The following is a 17,988-nucleotide window of genomic DNA, read 5'->3' as shown; positions in this document are numbered from 1 at the left end:
TAATAATAATAATGTGATAGAAAAAAAATCAATAATAATAATAAAACTTGGTAAGCTACCAGACACTGAACTAAACAAGAAGTTCTCTTCATTAACGTAAGTTACAACAAAATAATGAATTTTATATATATAAAAGATGCTTCCCTGTCAGAATTCAATAACAATGACACAATAATTCGCGTATTTGTATTTTAACTAATTTTCATTAATGGCGTCTAACATTTAAAACACATAGACCAAAAAAATCACATATTTCAAAATACCAATTAAACTTATTCAAACGCCCATCAAAAACTAACGAAATCATACAACCTAACACACTAACAATGAAAGTGGATGGGCAAATAACAAGGAAAAAAAAAAAAGAATAAATACAAAAGAAAAGTGAATATACCTTACCCACCCTTTTTCCACAAACCAAGGACCCCGATACAGTGGCCCCTTATCTCTTAGAAACCGACAATCCCTCTTCTTCGGCTCATTTGTAAAACAATGAGGCCCTTTGTGTTGACCAACAATGCCCAGGCGTCGGCGAAGGTCGCGGGGGGCCGTGTCAAGGGACACGGACACGGTTATAGCTCGCCAGGGGGCCCGAGGGGGGCGGGAAGGGGGATGGGGGCGGGGACGTACATTTCGGAAAACACGTCGCCGGATCGTTTACGAGACTTTGTCGCTCAACTGGGTGAATTGAGTTCGTTACAAAACGTGAAGGAGTTTTGTATTAATACATCTGTGTATTATTATGTTCGTGTACAAATATATAAACACAAATACACTCACACACACACATATCAACTAATATTGCTGATAAACGAACTCATGTCAAGAAGCCAACGTATTTATTATATTATATATGGGTGAATTCTTTTTTTCCTAGCATAGAGGCTCCTTCTAATAGGTTCGTTTCCCAGGACCGGACATTAAAATATCTTCTTCAAATTTCCTTGAACTTGCATCTTCAGGATTTGTAGTGACAATCGTATCCAAAAAAGAGCAAAGAATTCAAGAAGTTAAGAAATAGGGCATTGTGGCTATTACAATCGCATATGTATCTGGTAAAAAAAAAGTGACCAGTAGATTTTACACACACAAACACACACACACATATTTATATATATATATATATATATATATATATGATATATATATATATATATATATATATATATATATATTATACTGTTAGAATATTTAAGTGAAAATGCCTTGAAATGCAGCGGCAATAATTCAAGCAATTATGGCCTGTGGTCGGTCTCTCTCTCTCTCTCTCTCTCTCTCTCTCTCTCTCTTCTCTCTCTCTATTCTCCGGACACAAAGGCCATCATTGTCCGAGACTTGTCGCGACGTCAAGTCCGAGCTTCCCACAGACACACAATTCGGAGCGAAATTTTGGAAGGGAGAATTAAAATTTGGGCCGAAACTTCATCAGAGCAGACAATGGCGTCGACTCCGGACGGAGGAGAATAAGGTGTCGATTTCAGTGTCAACCTTGACCTGTTGTCGCCTTTACAAAGGGCAATCCAACAACCTTTTATCTAATTATTTATTTTTTTTGGTGGTGTCCGTAGACGCGGCAGGGGGGAGGGAGGGCAATACGGACGCGAAAACACAACAAAGGCGGCTTCGCTGTCCTTTTATTTTATTTTTTTCGTTCATTTTTGTTTTGGGACATACAACGGCCTCGTTCAATAAGACAGCTTTTTGTATTTCTTTTTCTTCTTCTATAAAAATAAATTGGCCACGTTCATTAAGACAGTTTTTTGTATTTCTTTTCATTCTTTTATAAAATAAATGGGCCACATTCATTAAACAGTTTTTTGTATTTCTTTTCATTCTTTTATAAAATAAATGGGCCACATTCATTAAACAGTTTTTTGTATTTCTTTTCATTCTTCTATAAAATAAATGGGCCACGTTCATTAAGACAGCTTTTTGTATTTCTTTTTCTTCTTCTATAAAATAAATGGGCCACGTTTATTAAGACAGTTTTTTGTATTTCTTTTCATTCTTTTATCAAAATAAATTGGCCACGTTCATTAAGACAGTTTTTTGTATTTCTTTTTATTCTTCTATAAAATAAATAGGGCACGTTCATTACGACAGTTTTTTGTATTTCTTTTCATTCTTCTATAAAATAAATGGGCCACATTCATTAAACAGTTTTTTGTATTTCTTTTCATTCTTTTATAAAAATAAATTGGCCACGTTCATTAAGACAACAGAGAGGCAATTCGATTTTTAGTTCATGAGGATACGGTAGGATTCTTCCCAAGGGGTTAATCAAAGGTACCCACCACCCCCATCCCAGCCCCACCCCTAAACTTCGTCTTCCAAGTACTTCTACGAACTCGCGTCAGTGACCTCCGTAGTTGCGACGCCAGAAAAACCACGCTGATGAATGAATTAGTTAATTGCTAATGAGGGATGTCACTTCTCGTTTCCTATATTATGCGTTGGTTCCAAAACAACAAATTAATACGGACGTCATTAAATGATTTCATACAAAAGTCAAGCTTAACGTCATTCCAGGCTCCGAAAGTCCTTTGTATATATATATATTCCGAACCCTTACGGATCAATTTCAAATCCTGATATGGAGATTCCTTCACAATATCCAGAGCCTTTTATATATACCCCGAATCCTTAGGGATCAATTTCAAATCCTGATATATTCTTTAAGATTCCTTCACAAAATCCTTTCCTTTTTCTCTCTCTCCTCTATGTCTCTAATGGAAAGACTAAAAATCAAGCGCTGGTGGAAAATAGGGCGAAAGGAAACGATTTGTAATTGTGATTGTCGTCAGAGCATTTACAAGGTGCCCTTCAGACCGACACAAAAACCAATTTGTTTCGACAATACGGCTCTTTTAAGTGTCAGGGGTCTCAGCCAGCCAGCCAAGTAGGGTCCCGAGTTAAGGGACAAAATGACAATTTGGGGTTTTCTTGTATTTTTCGCTTTTATTTCTATTTATTTATTTTTTTTCCTTCTTGGGTTAACTTAAAAACAGATGTACGAGTAGCCCACATTAAACTCGGACTAAAAGACAAATTGGGGGGTTTCTGTTATTGTTCGCTGTTATTGTCAATTTTTTATACAATCATTAAAGGCGCACAATCTCTCATAACATTTCATGCACTGTTTACCAAGATCCCGGATAGTGAGGTATTATTTATATGTCCTAATTCTAGTATGTCAATTATTACCAACATCTATCATTCTGATTCGGGAATCTCGAGTCTTCAAAAAAATATATATATTAATAAAAATAAAATAAATAATAATAATATTTTATTGAATATAATGGCAAAATCTACAAATTTATTTCGTATAGAATTCCCTCAATTCTCCTGGTGACTTGAGAGAATTCTACACGAAATAAATTCTGTAAATTCTGACATTATATTCAATAAAACTGTTTGAAAGAGGGTCTGTTTCCACCATACACAATAATAATAATAATAATAATAATAATAATAATAATAATAATAATAATAATAATAATAATAATAATAATAATAATAATAATTAATAAATAAATAAATAAATATATAAAAGCGTTCAAATCTTAAATTCTATTCAGCATTTAATACACAAACGAAAAATAAACTAATAAAAAAAGTACTGAAATCTTTATTCACATTCTAATAAGAATCCTTATCCTCCAAAGACCATCATACACACAATATTACGGGCGGCTCTAGGAGCAAGAGCCCGTGCTGGCAAAAGGCCAAATACCCCCAGGAGCAGGGGAGCCCTCCAAACCCCTCACAGATCGGCAACGCTTTTTAACACGAGGATGAAAAACCCAACTGATGACCTTTCGCGAACCGTCGTGAATAATAGCATCCTGTGTCTCACCTTATCTCCTGCAGGCGCATCCTCGCATCCTTCTTCTCCTCCTCCTCACGGGACAAGGGGCGCCAGGGATCAAGCAGATCACCAAAATAAGGAGCAGGAGCTTTGTCTGGATCTCGATAAGGATTATCATCGTCTCCCAAATTCCGGGCGTCTTTGCCAATACGGAGATTAACACGCGTAGCTACGCGCGCGCGCGTGTATGTGTGTCTTAGCGTGTGTGTTGTGTGTCTGTGTGCGTGCGCCAATCCTTGTCACGACATCGGCTGACGAAATGTCATTTAATACGCAATTATTCCTCGATATTTTCTTTGAAATATAAAAAAAAAAAATGATTCCGTGGATGTCTACGAATAGCGAAGGTCTCAACCTGAACATTCATAGCATGCTCCTGTTTTTATCATTACCATTATTTTGATTATTACTATTAATTCATATATCATCACTGCTTTGGCTATTAATAGGAATAATACTATTGTTACTATTAATTCCGCGTCTCCTGTGATCGATACCTCAACCGAATTATTGCTATGAAAATCTCAAAATAAATAAGGCTACTTTAAAAGGGATCAAGAACCCATACAAAGGCTATTTTTAATCCACCGACAAGATTTTGTTGCTCCAGGGGTCGGTCTGATCTTTCCCCCCCCCCTCAACCCCCGCAACCCCCCGGCCCCCCGGTGCCTTGGAAATTCAAGAAACTATCGATGGAAGCTTAGAAGGATAATCACGGTCTTCACCAAGCGGGGAACTCGATCTAAGATTACGCCTTGTTATTGTCTTCGGTTGCAAATCCGGCTTTTGTTTTTGAAATGAAAACTTCTAAGGCTTCGCCTCTTATCCTAGAGCCCCATGGAGAGTAAATGCATGGTTTTCCGTCCATCCCCAAACTCTGGTGTTCCCTTAAGAGGTTTGAAGACGCCGGCTGTTTATATCAAATAACCAAGGTTAATAGATTCGTCATCTGAGGAATGGGCGTTCAAAACGAAGCTTTTCGCGCAAATATTAATTCAATAATATTTCGCGCAAATATTAATTCAATAATATTTCGCGCAGATATTAATTCAATAATATTTCCCATAGATATTAATTCAATATTTTCCGCAGATGTTAATTCAATATTTCGCGCAGATATGAATACAATAATATTTCGCGCAGATATTAATTCAATAATATTTCCCACAAATATTAATTCAATATCTTCCGCAGATATTAATTCAATAATATTTCGCGCAGATATGAATACAATAATATTTCGCACAGATATTAATTCAATAACATTTCGCGCAGATATTAATTCAATATTTTCCGCAGATATTAATTCAATAATATTTCGCGTAGATATTAAATTCGCAACCATTCGCCGTCCAGCAGTAGTTTTACCATAATACTCTTTCATTTAGACTTTGATATTCCTGTTAATAGTAACGATAATACCCAATGCAACAGCATATAAAAAAAAAAAACTAGTTATGATAATCTCCAGTTGTTCAGGTGTGTTCATAATGAGAGCAGGTGCAAAATCTATTTTAAATATCACAGCGCGGCACTAAACTGCAAACGCCTAACAGAGTCGTAAATAAAACACCAGAGACAAGTCACTAATCTTTATGGACCAAGCTGTTTTACACTCTGATACAATAATGCGATCGAGTCCCAGTAGAACCGAGCTCTTGGACTAATTAAATAAACAAAATAAAAAAATATATATAAAAAACTAAGTGAGGGAGTTTCGTATCGGAAAATAATTGGGCCCCGCCCCTTTTTATGGATTAGGACTTGATCTAAAGCCAATAATCATCGTCTTTAAATTAGCTCATTATATTGAGACGCAAATGACTTGAATAATAAAAGATTACAGGGAAGGAAACTTCTGGTTTTAAGAATTTAAAGTTGTGAGGTATTAAATATCAATACATATTAAAATATATATTTGTGCGCTTCTAAGAATTTAAAGTTGTGAGGTATTAAATATCAATAAATATTAAAATATAATTTTTATAATTTTTATTTGTGTGTTATAAAGTTAAAGTGATCTTCAGTACTTGTTCCTAATCTTTCAATATTAATATAAACAATAATTCTAAAAAATATAAATAATAATAATAATAATAATAATAATTGATATTCTATTCTCTAAAGAAAAGAGGTCACTTGGGTTAATGTTAGCTATCAATTCTAACAGACACTAAAATGGACATTCTAAAATATTGAGAGAGAGAGAGAGAGAGAGAGAGAGAGAGAGAGAGAGAGAGAGAGAGAGAGAGCTATGTCTCTCGCTACCTCTAGAAGACTGCCCCTTCTTCCGAATCTTCCAATACTTCGGGGGGAGGGAATCTGTCTCGCCCTCCGGAGGTGGAGCCACCTACGGCTAGGAAGACCCTCTACGACGCCACGGGACCCCAGCCATGAGCCTACGCCCAAGGCCTAAAGACCTACGCCTGTCTTTTGTTCACGGGAAGAAAAGAGGCCATTGTTTCACTCATAGGAGACGGGAGGACGCTCAGGCGGGACAAAAGGAGACAGTGGGGGGAGATTAAAAAACGGCCGTGTCGTAGGAATCTCGAAAAACATCCCCCCAGGGGGGGATGGGGGGAGCATTGGCACGAAGGATGCTTCCCAGGATTTGAAAGGATACCGGAGATCAAACGGCTTTTACAAGGATGTTTGCGGATGGATTTGCTGGACGAGTAAAAGACTCTTATAGAAGAATGAGTTCGATTACTGAAAGATAACACGTTTCCCCAACTTGCTGTCAAGTATTTATCTCCTGAATATAATAATAATAATCATAATAATAATAATAATGATTTATAAAACAATGTCTTATAAAGCTACAAGAAACATGCATGAAACATAATATACCTGAATGCAATTACGAATTAAAATTCTAAATAAAAACATCACAGATTATAATGCATGGCCATGCTCTCACCAATATTGAAATACATAAAACATATATAATTTTTTTTCTACTAACAGAAGTTACAGCTGTTACAAGATACTGCATGAACAGAACATTCAGACAACACAAGAAGTTGTAATTTAAATAACAAATTGCAAAAAAAAAAAAAAATAAATAAATAAAAATAAATAAATAACATTAAAAAAAAGGTTGAAATTACCAAGTACAGTCGTAGAATGTGGCAGACATACAGACACGTGTGTGTGTGTGTGTGTGTGTGTGTGTCCTATGGTAGATCAATGCTTTGTTTCAATTTGACATTGTCCTACCTCCAGCTCAAGTATACATGAATGTATGAAAAGGAGGATGAAGCAACTATTACTTTCTAATAATAATAATAATATCCAATGAGGGAGGATAATATGATTACTTAATATAACCACCACTGCCCAGAACCAATAAAAAGCCTTAAAGATGAAGACCATGATTTAATGCATTTTAAATAAGGTTTTCTTATATCTATCTACGACTATTTATGCTGACATATACAGATACGGATTATACGTACATAAATACTGATTACAAGAAGGAGAGAAGGAGGGAGAGAGGAGAGGGAGGGAGAAAAGAGGAGAGGGGATGGGAAGGAAGGAGAGAGGAGAGAGAGAGAGAGAGAGAGAGGCCTGGATCCGGCAATTGGCTCTTATCTGAGTCTATCAACGATTCCATTAAATCATTCCTATGAAGGTTTTCAGATCCGGGTGGTGAGAGAGAGAGAGAGAGAGAGAGAGAGAGAGAGAGAGAGAGGTCTCAACAAAATTCGTCTGATAAAGAGTACACATGCAAACAGGTAATTAAACCATTCACTCACTACAAAGCTGCTTTAGGACCAGCATCCTGCAGTAATATTTAAGTACGAGAATCCTTCAGTAGGATTTACGTACGCGAATCCTACTCTAGGATAAGACCCTGCTTGAACAACAAAAAACAAATAAATTAGCGTAAGACTAAATCTTAAAAAGAAAAAATGCAACATCCATGAAACAAGAATTAAAAAAAAAAAAAAAAAAAAAAGGGATGAATTGGCCGAGACAGGATTGAGCAACTACGAAGGAGTATTAAGGATCCCCCAGTTAGCAACGCCTTTGGTTAGCATCCTGACGAATGACCCGAGGATCCTTCCTGATCCTCGATATCGGAGTCCTATCACGCGCCCATGGAAGAAGGTCCGGCCATTCGCAAATCCCTCTGGAGAAACGACTTCTGTCCTTACTACGTTCTCGAGTCTGGAGTTATGTGTCATTTTTTTTGCTCTGTCATTTTTATTTAGTTTTTGTTGTTAGTGGTTTTCTCAGATTTATTCTTTGTTTATCTTTTTATTTTCTTCGTTTTCGATATAAGGTACTTGGTGTTTACTAAACTTGCACGGGTGTACAGATAATGCATTTCTCTTTCTTTCTTAAGAGTGTGTGATGTGTGTGTCCTGATGATAAAAATATTCCTTCATCAAACTTTTTCTTTATGAATTCAAAATAAATATTTACGAAAACTACCACTACCCAAAACTCATAAAACTAACTAACATTTTTTTATTTTTTTAAATGTCACATTTAACAATCCTTAAAATACATGATAAGCAACAATGCTGCAAATTCAACCCTGCATGAAGCTATTACCGACTGAAACATCTTTAAACACTACAAAAAAAAATTACCATTATCACGAACTATGAATCCATCTAGAAACTGGCTTTGGGTAGCAAGTGTCGAAAGGTATAGAAATAGTCTGGTGTGACCCCTCTGGTCATGGCTTACCAAACCGAGACGCCCTGGACTCACTCGCTATCCCAACCAGGAGAACCTCTCTCTCTCTCTCTCTCTCTCTCTCTCCTGGAGTCAATTCCAGCGTGACGGCTTTTATGCTCGGCTGGCTGTACCATACCGGTATCTTGCACGTATCTTTTGTCTCGAACGATAATGGCTCCCATTGTTTGGGGAATTGGAGGTCAAACGGAGAAGCCATAGACAGGGCTTAGGGTCCCCATCAGGCTTTTTAGACTTTAATGACAGGTTGCAGTTTCGAATAAAAGACGGCCTGGGCTTTGTCCCACCAAGGCTTTCTCAAGACTTTGCCGGGTGGGTGAATGAATGAGAGAGAGACTGGGAAGTCTTTACAGCCTTCCGTTGTATATTTTGTTTTATTTTCAATATAAGTGAAAAAAATTACGAATAAATAATAAAAGAAAAAGAAAAGAGAAAAGAGAGAATTTAGATCAAGCCAGTCTTGTAATGGCACGGGCTCTTGATCTAAGGGGCAGCCCTTAAAGAAAGAGAGAGAGAGGAGAGAGAGAGAGAGAGAGAGAGAGAGAGAGATTTTAGATTGATCTAGCCTTGTACTTAGCACGAGCTATTGATCTAAGGGGCAGCCCTTAAAAGGAGAGAGAGAGAGAGAGAGAGCACCAACTATTGGTCCAGGGTAGCCCCCTGAAGAGAGATAGAAAGAGAGAGAGAGAATCTCCCCCCTCCCCCCTGAGAAATATAATTATCCTGACTTAATCAAAAACCTAAAAAGGTTACTCGATGGGTGGGGGCTATGGGGCGTTGCCCCATCCGACAAACCATCCTCCTCCTCCTCCTCCTCATCTCCTGCGGACCGCTATTATGGAAATACCGACAGAACAACACACACAGAAGTAGTTAAATATTCATAGCCACTATCGAAGAAGAAGGAACAACTCCTCGCCTATCGCTACACGCAAAAACATCTAATTTCGCATGTAAATTGAGACCCCGAGAGAGAGAGAGAGAGAGAGAGAGAGTTGTGGACGACCACCAGGTTGTCCTTTTTCGCGCTCGGTTGGATTCTACGGAGATCAACCCCACCCCCGCCCCCGCCCCCCCCACCCCAGGGTGAGTGTTTATCGGAGATGATGGCTCGACGAAAAGTAAGGAATATTTCACACAGAGATTTTGCTTGAGCCCTTTAGGGAGGTAGGGTGGTGGGTGTGGGAAGGAAGGAAGGGGGAGAGGGGGACGGGGGAGGGGGGGGGGGATCCAGAAACCATCTCTGCTGTAAACAATGCCTCTCTATAGTTCTGAGTTTGATAACCACGTGGTTCTTTTAATGTTTTAAATAAACTCAGGGTAAATTAAAAATGGCAAGTGTCTTTTATCTCTCTTTCAGATTTTATGTAAGCAAGAACATGCATTAATTTACAAAACTAGCAGAGCAGGGAAATAGGAATAAAATCTATGTACATAGTCACATAACATCAAAATTTACACGTGCATATCCACGTTATCACCTAAGGAAAGCCTATGAGCATGCTGAAGTCATTGCAATATTCTGCAAAACTACTATAGAAGGTTCCCTAGAACTTCCCCTCTTAGTTTCTCTATAACGAAGTCAAATAATTCAAAATAACACACACACACACACACACACACACACACACACACACACACACATGCATTAAGCTACAAATGTCCTTTAATATCCAATTCGCTCTACCTCGGAATTAATACATTTTCATATATGTCAACCGCAGGGGAATTATTTTTAGTTGATCATAATTTCGTCCACTCGTGGATTCGAACCAGCGCACAGAAGAAAAAATCAAGTCGGTTAAGCTGGTTCGAATCCACGACAGGACGAAATTATTATTAACTAAAAAGTTCCCCTGCGGTTAACACATATGAAAATATAGTAATTCCAAGGTAGAGCGAATTGGATATCAAAGGACATTCGTAGCTTAATGCATGTATATGAGAGAGAGAGAGAGAGAAGAGAGAGGCACCATTCAGTACATAAAAGAAAACGGTCCAAGTAGTCAACACCAACGGCTGTGTGTGTGTGTTACTTGACTCCGCCGAGCTAACTCCAACTTCAGCGAGAGAGAGAGAAAAAAACTAACACATTAAAGCCCTTTAAACGCAGTTAATACATGCACATGTGCAGCTAATCTCATATTCATATGTGTTATAAGATCACAAGTAACACGTGAAGATTGTATATCAAGAGCCAGCAAGAAAAATGAAAATCAGCAGTACCTAGCGCTTTCGTGTATTCTTGATACACCTCATCAGGGTACAATAAAAAAAAATATATATATATATATTGTACCCTGATGAGGTGTATCAAGAATACACGAAAGCGCTAGGTACTGCTGATTTTCATTTTTCCTGCTGGCTCTTGATATATTCATATGTATATGTATACAAAGTTGAGTAATGCACAGGATACATTCATTACATGTATAAGTTCAATCTATTAGTTATTGATGGAAAAATTTGAGATTCGTGATATAACATTACTAAAATTCTCAAACAATAGACAGGAAAGTGCTAGCATAATTATAACGGCAGTAAAACAGTCAGGAGAGAGAGAGAGAGAGAGAGAGAGAGAGAGAGAGAGAGAGAGGCAAAGAAGAAGAGAGAGAGCGATTTTAACAAGCTACAGCAGAGAGGAGAGAGAGAGAGAGAGAGAGAGAGAGAGAAAGGAAAAGAAGAAGAGAGAGGGCGATTTTAGCAAGTTACAGCAAAGAGAGAGGAGAGAGAGAGAGAGAGAGAGAGAGAGAGGGAGAGAAGGCGATTTTAGGAAGTTATAGCAGAGAGAGAGAGAGTGAGAGAGAGAGAGAGAGGAAAAGAAAAGCGAAAAGGCGATTTTAGCCAGTTATAGCAGAGAGAGAGAGAGAGAGAGAGAGAGAGAGAGAGAGAGAGATAAATTAGCAAGTTATTGCAAACAGAAAGAGAGAGAGAGAGAGATTCTACCAAATAATTTACACACGCTTATAGATTTCCCTAAAAGATAAAATTGTTTAAACAAATAAAATTAACATAACTAACATCTACTTTATTTCATTGTCTCACTCTCCACACAGCGTGTGAATAAAAACCTACACACGTTACAGGTTGATGGTATCCCTGTCAATTCAAGTTCAAGTGAGCTCTTATTGATAAGCCTAGGCTCACCGGATTCTGTCAAGTGATAAAAGCTTTATCGCGATGCTGAGAGGTACTACACATACGTAAATCATATACAAAACACCTATCACACGTACAAACAAATTTTTAAATACATACGTATATATTCAAATAAGCCTATGTTCTTTAATAGTGGGTGGCTTCAGAAAAGAAGTCGTTGACAAATATTTCACCTATTTTAATATAAAGGCCATAATTATACATTGATAACGATTCCTAATCTTTTTTCATTCAACTAAATGATGAGAGAGAGAGAGAGAGAGAGAGAGAGAGAGAGAGAGAGAGAGAGAGAGAGAGCTAAATCTACCACCGACTTGGTCTAAACCCTAAACAACTGTGGTGGAAAAGGCGGGTAAGAAGTTCAAATCATACCTCGAATATAAAGACTTGAAATATACAGAAAAACATTACCAATTCCCCTGTTTGTTCTATATAAGTTATATCATGAAAGATTCGTCTTGATATAAGGTATCTGTAATCTTTAGGAACGTTTATTTAAAGGGTGTCCTGAATAAAATACGAAATATAGAGGTCTACATCAGTGGAAAGTACGTGTCCTGTTACCGCGCATCTGGGAGAACAGTTACCCTTGGTTTCCATGGTAACCAGCCTCGCTACACCCAAGCCATGCTTTCCTGTGCACGCTCTCTCTCTCTCTTCCCAGAGTGATGAAGTAATTTTTTTTATGATTTTACTCCTTATTTGCCTTCAAATGCTGTATATTCATACTTTATTGACTTCATATGCTGTATACTTTCTATTCCATACATAATTCATTCATAAGTATATTTTCTATTCCATACATAATTCATTCATAAATTTTTACTGGTCAAGTTTCAAGACATTCATTTGGAGTTTTATAGTATTATACTTTTATTTCCTTTCCCATCAGTATTTTCTTTTTTATTTTATTAGTTCTGTTCAAGACATTTTCTCCAATTTCATACCTTTGTATTTTATATCAGTACTGTAACCTTTTCTACCTTGTTTCAGAATATTTTCATGTAATTACATACCATTTATTTAGATTTTTAATCATTGCTTTTTGTCTTTTTCTTATGATTGGCCATTATTATTTATCTTATAGAGGCTGCTTTTTTGTTTAGATCATTCATATCAGACCTTGATTGTATTCTCTCCAAGATATTTTATATTATGTTTTTCCTTGATAATCAACAAAGACCATATACAAAAAAAATATAGAAGGGTTAAAAATATGCAGAAGGTTAAATTCAAATTTGTTTTTATTTGTCAGAAAAATAAATAGAAATGTTGTCTATATGAGTATATCACAGATTCATTGGAGCCATGAACTCCATTTATCACAGACAGCCCATCCGCTACTGCTGTCAGTCAGGGGTGGGGGGTGGGGCCAGGGAAGTCCTCCCAGGGCATCACAGAAAATAACAAAAGAGCGTCGATCGAGGCTCTAAGAACTTCAAGTAGGTCGTCCTCGAGGCTTGAGGGGGAACTACCGTAGGCTACTGCTGGCACTTGCTTATCACAAAAACGACACAATTCGACGCCCCCCGGGGTCAGCAGAAGGGCGTACACATCACAGGAATTCAGGTGGGTGCGTTGCATCAGAAGGTCTCGTTCTCAAGCCTTGACGGGGCGCTGTGGTGCCGCGAAGAGCTCCTTGCATAGACTCCAGTTATCGTCGTCGTTTGTCGTCCAGAAAGTCCCGAACTGCACCTCGAATTCGGGCTCGGCCTTGACCATCATGGTGCCCTTCAGGTTGAGGGAGAGGTCCAGCGTGGCGGGGGAAGCCTCGATGATCTGCAGGAGGCGGGCCTCGAGTGCTTCGTTGGCGAGGTTGTCCTCGATCTCGGCGTCGAAATCGACGCGGCAGATGACGCTGACGTTCTCTGTCTGTGCCGCTTCCTTCTCGGGGACCTTCTTGTTGTCCTCCTTGAGCGAACGGGTCTTCTTGACCAGTTTCTTGATGGCCTTCTTCAAGCTGTGGACGCTGAAGAAGGAGGAGGAAGTCTTCTTGCTACCGGTGACAGCCATTGTGATGATAAGAGAGAGAGGGCTCTGTGCGTACCAAGCTGTGTGTACGACTCGAGAGATGGAATGAGTATGCTGAACGGAGCAGACCTCCGCCGTATTTATACACGAGCAGCCCCATGACGTCACGGGCACGTGATGCCTCGTGGCAGGTGTGTGCGCGACACGAGCTGCGCCTAGGGCATAAGGACAGACTTGCCAAGGGCGGCGATAAGAAAGGCGAATTTATATTCTCTCCACAACTCCCAGACGTATAGTAGTTTCATTTAACTCACGAGACACAATAACCCTGATGAACGCAAACTCTGGTCTTACGACACCGACGGAAAACACGACTGAAACCGACCGAAATCGATTTCAGGAATCGACATCATCGTACACCGACACCCACCTTCGGGGCACCGTGAGAACGACGCTTGAAACATCGTTCCCAGGACTCTGGTCTCTGGAATTTGGGCACCATGTGTGGACCGAGGAGATATAGACGACGCTACGCCAACTACCAACACCTGCCCCTCGCGGCGAACGATACAAAATTTCGAAATGGTTCGACCTCTTTCCTTTCCAAACTCGCTCGCTCGTGTCTTTCAATATTTTCCCCTTTTTCAGCTACTGCGTATTTCCTCGGACCGAGATGAAGCAGAGGGTTGGAATGCAATCTCAGAAAAAGATATATACATAAATATTAATTCATAACAGCAGTACGAAAAGGCCTATATAACAACTACACCGCAGGCCCAGGTCATTATAGGAGATTTCGCCCCGGGCCAAACAGTATTTACCCTAAACCACCCACCCTCCCCCCAAAATGTCTCGGATCGCCAAGGAACTTGTTGTTTTTCCCTTTCCCGAGATGCTGCTCGAGAGATGTGTGTAGGTTTCATCTCGAGTGACCAATCAGATCTCGAGTTATATTCATACAGTTAATCCTTTAAAAAGTAAATATTGATACATTTAATACAGGTTTCATCTCGAGTGACCAATCAGATCTCGAGTTATATTCATACAGTTAATCCTTTAAAAAGTAAATAATGATAAATTTAATACAGGTCTCATCTCGAGTGACCAATCAGATCTCGAGTTATATTCATACAGTTAATCCTTTAAAAAGTAAATATTAATACATTTAATACAGGTTTCATCTCGAGTGACCAATCAGATCTCGAGTTATATTCATACAGTTAATCCTCTAAAAAGTAAACATTAATACATTTAATACAGGTTTCATCTCGAATGACCAATCAGATCTCGAGTTATATTCATACAGTTAATCCTTTAAAAAGTAAATATTAATACATTTAATATAGGTTTCATCTCGAGTGACCAATCAGATCTCGAGTTATTGTATTCATACAGTTAATCCTTTAAAAAGTAAATAATGATAAATTTAATACAGGTCTCATCTCGAGTGACCAATCAGATCTCGAGTTATGATATTCATACAGTTATTCCTTTAAAAATCAAATATTAGTACATTTAATGTAGGTCTCATCTCGAGTGACCGATCAGATCTCGAGTTATATTCATACAGCGAATCCCAGGTAAATATATTAATAAATCTGAATAAGAATTTAAGAAATCATTTTCATTAAGGATGAGAGTAAAATAATATAACTTCAAATCTATGACAGCTCATAAAAGCATAAAAAAAGTAGATGTTGTCAAAAATACTAAGTTGTTTCAACTTACGGCAAGAAAAATGTATTTCTGATATATTTGTATATTCCCTGTATATAGCCCTGAGCTCCATTTTCATATTAATAATACTAAATAATAATAATAATAATAATAATAATAATAATAATAATAATAATAATAATAATAGAGAAATAAATCCACAGTTATGTAACTATGGATTTGTGTCTCCATTTGAAGACTCGTGCTACTATGAGGATTTTTTTAAAATAATAACAATAATATTATTATAAGCCATTCTCTTCAATAAGATATTATTATACTATTATTATTAGTATTATAATAATTAGATTTTCAACAATTATAGAGCTGCAAACTTGACTGTTAACATCAATAACCAGTGAATGATTTAAAAAACCCATATGATATTTCCTCGATTTGCTTGCTCATTTACATGAGCATACTCATCTTAATTTCATAAATATTACCTATTATTATTACCTTCATAAACTATCATTTATCATATCGACTTCAGGATCCCACAATAGGAGACGGCGTCCTTTGCAGCTAAAATCCTCAAGGACTCCTGGTTCCCCATCCGAGGACCCGTCCACCCCTCGACTCGACTCCCCTTTTGATGAGAACCAGATGAAAATGACAATGCACCAGCTGAGGGGAAGAGAGAGAGAGAGAGAGAGAGAGAGAAGGGGAAGAGAATTCAACACATCGCTCCACAATTTCCTCAGGCGGGCAACTTTCCCAGGCTTCTTGGTGAACTGTATTGTTTTTGTTGAAGGCATGTGGCTGCCAAGGGTGTTTTCTCTCTCTCTCTCTCTCTCTCTCTCTCTCTCTGCCTCATAGTCACTACATCATGATCACGATCTTGTTCCATCCCATCTCTGTAAAACTGTAAATTATCCCATCCTTGTTAAACTACAACTTATTATAAGTAAAAAAAAAAAAAATTATCAATGGTTTCCTATAAGAAGAATCAAGGTTGACAATAAGGTTTCGATTGGGAAATAAGCGTGGATGATGTATGTATGTATGAATGTATGTATATAAGTATATAAGTACACACATACTCACACACATACATATTTGTTAAATTCTAGTAAATTTAAGTCGACTTTGGTAACATTCTGCATGTAATACTGTTAAAATTGTAAAATATTGTATATTTTCTCTAAAACAAGATAATATATATTTATATATATGTACATAATGTATGTATGTATGTATGTATATATAGAAATGGGCGCACACAAACTGTAAAATATACATAAAAGGTGAGTGAACACTATGTATACAAAGAGAGAGAGAGAGAGAGAGAGAGAGAGAGAGAGAGAGAGAGAGAGGTTAAGGAATCCGAGGGAGATTAATGGGGGCTTACCATAATGACCTGAGGTCAATTCTTCAAAGACGAAGGGGAGCTAAGGTATGGTCAGGTCCCTTGGGGTCATTCTAAAAATAATTGTTTGTTTAGAGCAGATCTGGGCAAGGGAGGGAGGGGGGTGGGGTTTGATTTTGGTTCATTTAGGAGTATGCCAATTAACCCTCTATTACAGTTAACCATTTATGGCGATTAACCCTTTTATATTTGACAGAGAATCTACATTGTAAACACCTCCCTACGCCGTTTACATTCATGAATAAAAAAAAATATCTAAACTCAAAATATAATGGAATGCCGATCTGATTATACATTTCATTTATTTATTTATTTATTTATTTATTTATTTATTATTATTATTATTTTATTTATTGATTATTATTATTATTATTATTATTATTATTATTATTATCTGCTTTCAGTATTCTCATACCTTCTGTTATCTCTCAGAACACCATGAACTTCAAATCAACAACAACAACAACAACACAACAATAATAATAATAATAATAATAATAATAACAATAATAATAATAACTATAATAATAATAATTAATAATAATAATAGTTATTATTATTATTATTATTATTATACATTCATTATTATTATTATTATTATTATTATTATTATTTTTATTATTATTATTATTATTATTATTATTATTATAATTTTCATTATTATTTAGGGTCTTCAAAATATCAATCATACATTATCTCTTCAGCACTTGTTTGATGTATCTACAACATGTAAACACTAAGAATAATAACAACAACAACAACAATAATAATAATACATCACTGCTGAATTCCCATTAATATTAGTGTAATATTATTTGAAGAAACATTCACTTGTATGTAATATGAAACTCAGTTACCACTGTTATGACACGCCCGCATTTACATAAAGCAAGCTAAAATAAACACATACTTGCTAGTGCCAGAGAGAGAGAGAGAGAGAGAGAGAGAGAGAGAGAGAGAGAGAGAGAGAGAGAGAGCTAACAACAGACTCTTTTAAGTGGTGAACATCTTTATATATAAATATATATATATATATATACATATATATATATATATATATACATAAGAAGTAATTACTCTGATTATCATCATCATCATTGTCATAAATGCAAATGCTTTAGTTTTTCTAAGAATCGCAAACGCTGTTGAAATCAGAATTGCGTAAATGGATATGAGGTGAAATAGAGATGAT

The 17,988-nt window shown here is 37.0% G+C and overlaps 1 protein-coding gene across 1 annotated transcript; it reads right to left on the bottom strand.

The window, feature by feature from the left end:
* Window positions 1–12,966: 12,966 nt before the first annotated feature.
* On the bottom strand, window positions 12,967–13,833 carry LOC135197562 (uncharacterized). Its single transcript, XM_064224614.1, has one exon. It carries the CDS (start codon window positions 13,751–13,753, stop codon window positions 13,340–13,342), a length of 414 nt encoding a protein of 137 aa, XP_064080684.1. The 5' UTR covers window positions 13,754–13,833; the 3' UTR covers window positions 12,967–13,339.
* Window positions 13,834–17,988: the final 4,155 nt, after the last annotated feature.

The sequence above is a fragment of the Macrobrachium nipponense genome, chromosome 21, assembly GCF_015104395.2.
Source record: "Macrobrachium nipponense isolate FS-2020 chromosome 21, ASM1510439v2, whole genome shotgun sequence".
NCBI lineage: Eukaryota > Metazoa > Arthropoda > Malacostraca > Decapoda > Palaemonidae > Macrobrachium > Macrobrachium nipponense.
The sequence above is the reverse complement of the archived record's forward strand: the minus strand, read 5'-3'. Positions and strand labels throughout refer to the sequence as shown.